The 7344-nt window shown below is 39.3% G+C and overlaps 1 protein-coding gene across 1 annotated transcript; it reads right to left on the reverse strand.

Annotated features, from left to right (window-relative positions):
• Positions 1-1650: 1650 nt before the first annotated feature.
• On the reverse strand, positions 1651-3601 carry LOC127035558 (interferon beta-like). The gene is made up of 2 exons (XM_050925575.1): positions 3535-3601; positions 1651-2249 (listed from the first exon to the last, which is right to left on the reverse strand). The coding sequence occupies exons 1-2, from the start codon at positions 3599-3601 to the stop codon at positions 1651-1653; spliced, it is 666 nt and encodes a 221-aa protein (XP_050781532.1).
• Between the last annotated feature and the right edge of the window lie 3743 nt (positions 3602-7344).

Genomic DNA, 7344 nt, shown 5'->3' on the forward strand with positions numbered 1-7344 from the left:
TTTCCGGAATTGGAGTTTTAAGGATGAACAATTACAGAGTTGGAGTTGGTTTGGTTTGGGGTTTGTTTTTGTTTATATAGGTGTTTAATACAAATCACTACTGTTGGAGGCTCCCATTTTGCATGATATAATATTTTATTTATAAGCAATAAATACCTATGATGTCATAAATAAGAATAAATAAATAGTAAACTGACATAAATATAGTGTTACAAATCCAGTAAAATGATCTGAATATATTTCCACAATGCACAAATAGAATAAATAGTAGCAACAGCTTATAAAATTCCACTGCATCTCATTTTACATCATGTATAAAATATTAATTTATTTCAGTTAGTATTTTTTAAAAGGTTAGTATTTTAATATCTAAACTTTGTGAGTTTGTCCTATAGTTGAAAACTTTCTAATTCCACTTGGATTCTCTTGCCAGCACTGAGGCTGAACTGCTTCTCTGCTAGGAAATAATTGATATCTCTTCACTTTCATCCTGGTGAGCGGAAAGTCCTTTCTTCCTTCCTTGTTAGAGAGTCCATCATTCCATCATTGCAACGAAACATGTCTCCAGATGCCCAGCTGGCTGATGAGTCTATGTTGGACTCTCTGAATGGAACTCCCGTCTCAGGTAGCTTGGGAGAGATTTTTGCAAAAGCAGCAGGAAATATGTTGGAAGATTTTTTGGATTGTCAGGGACACTCAGGACTTGAGAACCTCTTGGTGCCACCTGAAATCTCTCTTTGTTCTGACATTATAAGAAAATTATCCACACCTCTGTGTTTGGAAGCTGTTCCAGTTCACGTGGTATGCTGTTTAACTGTGGTTATACTTCATGTTACAGTTCAGAGGTGAGATTTGATCAGAGAAGAGTTGAACCATAGAAATATATAGCAAACACATAATGTCAACAATGTTTAAGGTCCGACCCTTTCTTTTAAAATTCTTAATTGTCTTGTAACTATTTTGCATCAATATCCTTCATTTTTCATTTTAAACACTGAGTAAATGAACAGAATATTATCACATGAAATGTACTTTGTGCAGTTGAAATTCCATAATAGAGTGAATGTATTGCATAATATGTCAAACGTCATGGAGTGTTAGAAATGACAGTGGGAAGAATCAGCAGAGACGAGGGATTCCATTGCATCCTCCTGTTTTAACCTCAGTAGTTGCAGCATCCAGAGCTGAAATGAAATAGGAAATAGTTGAAACACAAAGGGAAAAAATATAATTTTCATTGAATTGATCTCAAAACCTTAAATGAAAATAACTTTTCCACACATAAGCTCGCAAGTCATTTAGTATGTCAATATTTTTTAAAAGTCTCTAGGAAGCTTCTCAAACCTTGGAATACTAGAAATAGTTCTCATGGGGACAGATTAATTAATAGCGATGATAATCATAGAAACACACTACATATGTCGAAGTTAGTGTACTTTGTGGTGTGGGAGGGAGGAAAGTATCATTATCTGATGACCAGAGTGCTGGTGAGGTGCCTGAGGATTCCACATATGTGTACTTTGTTGCTTCTTACAGATCCAGACTAACACGGCTACCCCTCTGATATAAAATATCCACTATCTCTGTTCAGCTGTAAAAATTATACTAATGTTAGGTCATTAACTACAGGGAAAAGCTTGGTACTGTACCTTAGTTACTAAGGCTTCTGTTGAGTTTGTCAGTCAGTACAAAACATCTGGATATTACCATGCAAATGATCTCCCAGGCACACAGGCTGTATTGCTTTTCTTTCAGGAAAGCATCTATCCCCTGAAAGTATTGTTTCACTCTCCAACTGGTGTGCTGGAGGTCCTCACTTTCTGGGTTGGTTAAGTCCTTCTCCATCTGTGCTTTCAAACACGCCTCCAGCTGCTGAATTTGCTGGTAAAGTCTATTTTGGAACCTGACTATAGAAATCCCATCCCAGGTACTTTGGGTGAGGTTTTTGCTAAAGATGTTGAAGATCTCTTGGAGGATCTCTTGCATTGCCATCTTGGCATTATCCTTCTGGAACAGTGGGAGTTGGGAAACTTCCTGGGTGGGTTTGAAAGCTGTCCTTTCATGTATGCATTGTGAGGGGAAAATTCCGCTCATTTTCTTCAGAAGCTCCAAGCTCTCTTTGTTCACTTTGTTCTGCTGGAAGTGAAGCAAGGTACAGAGCTGAGATGAGATTTCAATGGAGAAGAGCAGAGTGAGGCAAACATGCAGCAAACACCTGGAGGTTGTGATGATGTCTATACAGTCCTTTTCTTTGTGTGGAACCTTGAGCCTGGAGTTTGTTGAGGCTCCTATGTAGATCGTTGTGTCTTTCCTTCATGTCTCTGAATTTAAGTATTTGGTTGGAGAATGTTTCTTTGATCATTTTCTGTTTACAACATTTTCCTTCTTGGAGGTTTCAGAGTTTTTCTTTCTGTTTTTCTTGCTGTTTTCTAGTTTTTACTACGTTTCCGCCTCCTTTTTTGTGAAAGTGACCACCCATGACAGTACACAACCCTGCTAACTCATGCTGGATCCACACACATACAGCCTTTTTATCATACATTAATTTTTATAATATAAGAAGATCATCCATAATTCCAAAATGGTTCGGAAAAGACCTCAAAGTCATCAGCCAGTACACTTCCTATTCATAAACTCCTTCATTTAAGAGACATAAATAGTTTAGGAATATTTAAAGGTTGCTAGACATGGAGGAAGTAAATATGGGAGGAAAGAGTTAGTCCTGCCAGAAATATTGGGAAATCTCAACTTTAACCATTTCTTCCAATTTAAAAGGCACATTTAAAATGTAGACAGCACAAACCATCAGTATTTTCCTTCTGTGAAACCACAGGAGCTAGAATGCTCTGAGAAAATGAAACCTTAACTCATTGTTTATTTCCAGGTCTTTATATACATACTGTAGCTGATGAATAGTTGCAGTTGGAAAGTGTGAATATCATGTCCTGTTGATCACTCCAGTAGTGACAATAGTGAAAAATTGAGACTAATTTATAAAACAGGATGAGCAATTAGTATAGTAACATGCTAGAGAGGTACCCACATGGATGACTATGATTTATAATGTGGTCAGAAGGAGGTTATGCAGAGAAGTCCCATTATGTATTTTTTACCAATTGTGTCCCTGGGATGAAAGAATTCAAATAATTAAAAAATAAAATAAAATTCAGTGTTCACCATTTTTGCTGGTTCCTTCTCTTTTAACATTTGCCTTCTCCTCAGTTTGGGCAGGAACATTCTTCTAGTTTATTTAATTCTCTTCACTTCCTGTGGTCACATTTCATTGTCTGGTTCTCAAGCCCTAGCACAGACTTTTGTGCTGGAGTTTCCATCATGGCAGGGAAATGTGTTCTAATTCTAGAAGAAAACACTGAAATTAAATAAGAAAAATCACATGAAAAATCCATGAAAACATTTTTGGGCATACTAATTTGGTTAGAGTTTCCCAAGTCTTCCTGCACTTTTATAAGAAACTTGAGATTTTAGCTTCAAATTTTTGAAAGACACTCTGCAAAGCAGAGAAAATAGACTTACCACAGCCACCAGATTGTCCTGGGTTATGCTCCCCATTCTCCCATGACTTTCCAGGGGTGTTGGGCATCTGTATTCCACACCAGGGTGAAATACCAGGGGAAGATGTTGCGGGGTACTGAAAGCAAATGCAGTATATGAATGAGACCATTCTTTTTGTCACTCTTATTACTTGAAGCTTTCCTCCCCCGGCACCCGTTGTTCAAGCCTGGGGCAGCCCTGGCAAGGTGGCTGTAATGGAACCACACTGACAGGGACTGGAAGGCAGGTCTGACTAGGCCCTAGAAGTGACGCAGCCACTTGGGTGCTCTGTGTGGAAAGATTTTGTGTTCTGTGCAGAAGCCATCACATCATTTATTTCTATGATGAAAGTGGGGCAAACTGTTTCCTCCTGCCTGCTAGTGAGATGATAAGGGTGAGCTTAAGTGGGGATGTATTAGTTGTGTTTTCCTCCCTTTTTATCTACCTGTGCTTGGCTTTCCCACAGGAAGACCTAAAGTCATAGATGATGGATAACATCACATAGCTCTTAAGAACATTAAAAGGTTCTTCTACGTAGCACAGCTTAAAAAAATTTGATGGAATGATTGTCAGGAGGTTCTCCCCTGCACTGTACGGGTAATGAAGAAGTTAGACGTTGAAGAAGAGTTTGTATGGCTCCCAGGTGCAATATGACCAGATCAAGGCCCCACTCTACCCACTCCCCGTAATTGAGCTTCCATTTCAGCATGTAGCCGTGGATATTCTGGTCCTTTCCCTAAGAAGACACCCAGAGGAAAGCTCTATGTACTGACTTGCTTGGTCGCAAGGCCAGGGCCGCTGCTGTCTCTGACCGACAGTTTCATAAAGATGTGTTCAGCTATTGAGGGACTAATCCTCCCAGAAGAAATGGAATATTTTCATGGTGTGACATTCTGTACCTCCACCACTCAGGCAGTGCAGCTCCCCTCCCACTCTTAGAGCCATAACTGAGTCCCATATGCATATATTTGTTATAACATTGCATTGGCCATGAAGCATCACTTTATATTGCACATGCTACACTGTACATGTACATTATACTTAAGATCATATTTCCTTTTGTAAAGATGTAACCACCTTATGTAAAATTGAGCAAAATGCTTAAAACAGTTCAGGCACATTATGTGAGGAAAATATACACACAGAAAATGTGGTTACAGAAGTCTTTCCCAGGCCTATGTCCCTCAGTCCTGCATCTCAGGATATAAGATACCCTAGATATGCTATAAGCTGTACAAAGGGAGACTGTGTCTACTATGTAAATAGGTGAAGTGGTCTAAGACATACTTGCTTTTCTTGGGCAAGACCCCACAAGTTCAGATGACATGTTTTTCAATTTTGCTCAGTTTTGCTGTGTAAAAGAATGAAAGCTGGCACCTCCTAGAGTAGAAAACCTCCCAAACATTTTAGAAACTAATTAATCACTACATTAAGTCACACACGCTGCCCTATCCTCTGTTTATAAATGAAAGCAGAATATAAGCAGAAGAGCTGTACTGTGCTGAAAGCAGGGTGTGTGCTGGGAAGTCTCTATGCCTCTTGGACTCTGTCGTGCCTTTCTCTGCAACAGAATGGAGGGCTGCAGGTGTAGCCACTAGACAGGTCTGTGCTGCAGTAGGTGACAACCAACGTATGAGGTGTATAGGAACCCCATTTGTCTGTACCACAAGAGCACCAGTGCAGCTATTCCATGCCAACCCAGCAGGCTAAGGGGTTAAATATTCCACCCAAAGCAAGTTTTTTTATTTGTTATTTGTTGAGAGGTGGCACCATTTGGCCCCATGTATTCTGTATTTCTTGCCTCATTTTCTTGCTAAGGATATTTGCATACCATAATCTTCCCCTTTCTCTGACCTAATAACTTCTATAGCAAGTTGTTTCTAATGTCATAAGCAGTGATGACATGTGGTAGATAAGCAGCAGTAGATGAACTTAAGATGTACAATGTATAGCATGTTCTCAAGCTTAAGAAAAAAAGCTCGTGTTGATTTGTTTTTAATCCTTATTTACAACCTTTTACCAAATTTTTCAAATATATTTGAACACATTGGATTAGAATGAACAATCCTGGATCCTTGGATAATTAGGGTAGTTTAATGACTAATAGCAATGGAAACCAAGTGCTCCACCTAACAAAGCAATAACTTGAGAGTTCTCAGGACTAGGCAGATACAGGGCCAGAATAAGGTGTGGTGATCCTTTCCCCAAGTACAGGGTATCTATCTAGTGCTCAAGAGAATGTTCAACAGTGCAGTCCAAATGCCCCACACTACTACATTGCCTGAGGAAATGTTGTTCACAAACAAGGGGGCAAAGCTACGCACCAGCTAATGCATTCCAAGTTGCTAATACCTAGTTGTCATCTTCTGCACAGGGCATAATGTATGTGCGTGGCCATGAACTAAAAATGCTGCTTGTTTGACTAATGGCAAAATTGTCAATTCCATATCCATGCCCTCTTATTTTATCCTTTTGTCTGACCACTTTTCCTTGCCTAAATCAAAAGCAAAGATCAAGCAGAGTGCACGCTAACTGTTCTGAAGTACCAAGGCAAATCAGTTTGTTGTCAAAACTGCAAAACCGATATGGAGTGAGGCTAACCCAGATAGGATCCCATACTTTATTGCATTTGATAATGTGCCACACAAGATTGAAAATGGTGGTATATTACACTATAATACAAACAAGTAGCATCATGGTTTTTCTTTATTTCCCAAACTTGGATGATCTGCTGAGGGGGGAAAATTGCTCTAATGAAAACACTAGAGGTTAGCATATAAAATGTAGACACTTTACTTTGACAGAATAGGCAAGAAAAACATTGGCCCAGCCAAAGCATAGAAGCAGCTTGATGTAACCTCTCTTCAAGCAGGCCATTTTAACTCTTCACTTTTACATACTGTCTTCAGAGGCTTTATGTAAACTGCCCATCAGTAATGACTAAACTGGGAAAAAGCATAGGATAGAAAAAGCAGATGTAGATCATCCAAATAGACTGTTGTTGCCTAGTCTGTTGGCATCTACAGGAAACCAAGAAAGTCAGCAAGGCCAGAGGTGGCACCAACTCTTTTCATTAAAAAAAAATCCCATTTTTAGACCTGCTCATGAGATTTTGGCTACTTTATAACTGGACCTGGAAGAAGCACACCTACTGATTTTTGGATCTGTTTTTGATTCTTAACCGTGGAGGAAATTCATATCCCACCTGTCAAAAAACACAGAAAGTGAAATACATATTTTTCTTGTGGTGGGTTTTTTTCACAATTTTTAGTGTCTTTTTTCTTCATGTTTATCGCTATATATTTATACAAGGCACCCAGTTTACTGTTCCACCGTTTTGGTTTTGGGGAGGATGTTTTCGCCATTCCACTTGACACTGTAATGTTTTTTGTCCTGCTGCACGGAGAGATTTCAGATTTCAGAATCAGTAAAGTGCCTTAAACCACTATTGCTTATTGCTAAGAGCAGCCAAGTCAGCAGGCCATAAAGTAGCCATGGAACAGCCTTAGCTTGACCAAGGCAGGAGGGAAGGGGGATTTGGGTGCCACAGAAAGGGCAGCTTGACCCTGTGTCCTTCTTGATAAGAATTGGGTTGAAGTTGCTGATACATGCATTTTAGAAGAGTAGGATGTGCCCTCAGGAATATCTATTAGGACCTCAAGGCTGCAAACTCTGGGACAAACCCACACCTGGTTAATCAACAATCAGAAGAAAACCTCTTTCTTGACCACTGAAACTGCTTGCTTAACAAATTTTCTTTAAGGGACATGTCATTGTGTTACTAATGTATAA

Source organism: Gopherus flavomarginatus, chromosome 16 (assembly GCF_025201925.1).
Source record: "Gopherus flavomarginatus isolate rGopFla2 chromosome 16, rGopFla2.mat.asm, whole genome shotgun sequence".
NCBI classification, from domain to species: Eukaryota; Metazoa; Chordata; order Testudines; family Testudinidae; genus Gopherus; species Gopherus flavomarginatus.

Bases quoted from the DNA above. Each gene is read 5' to 3' on its own strand.
- LOC127035558 (XM_050925575.1), bottom strand. From the start codon at position 3,601: ATGCCCAACACCCCTGGAAAGTCATGGGAGAATGGGGAGCATAACCCA. The intron at 2,250-3,534 runs GTAAGTCTATTT...TTCCACACAAAG, and splicing joins AGGACAATCTGGTGGCTGTG to AAAAGGACTGTATAGACATC.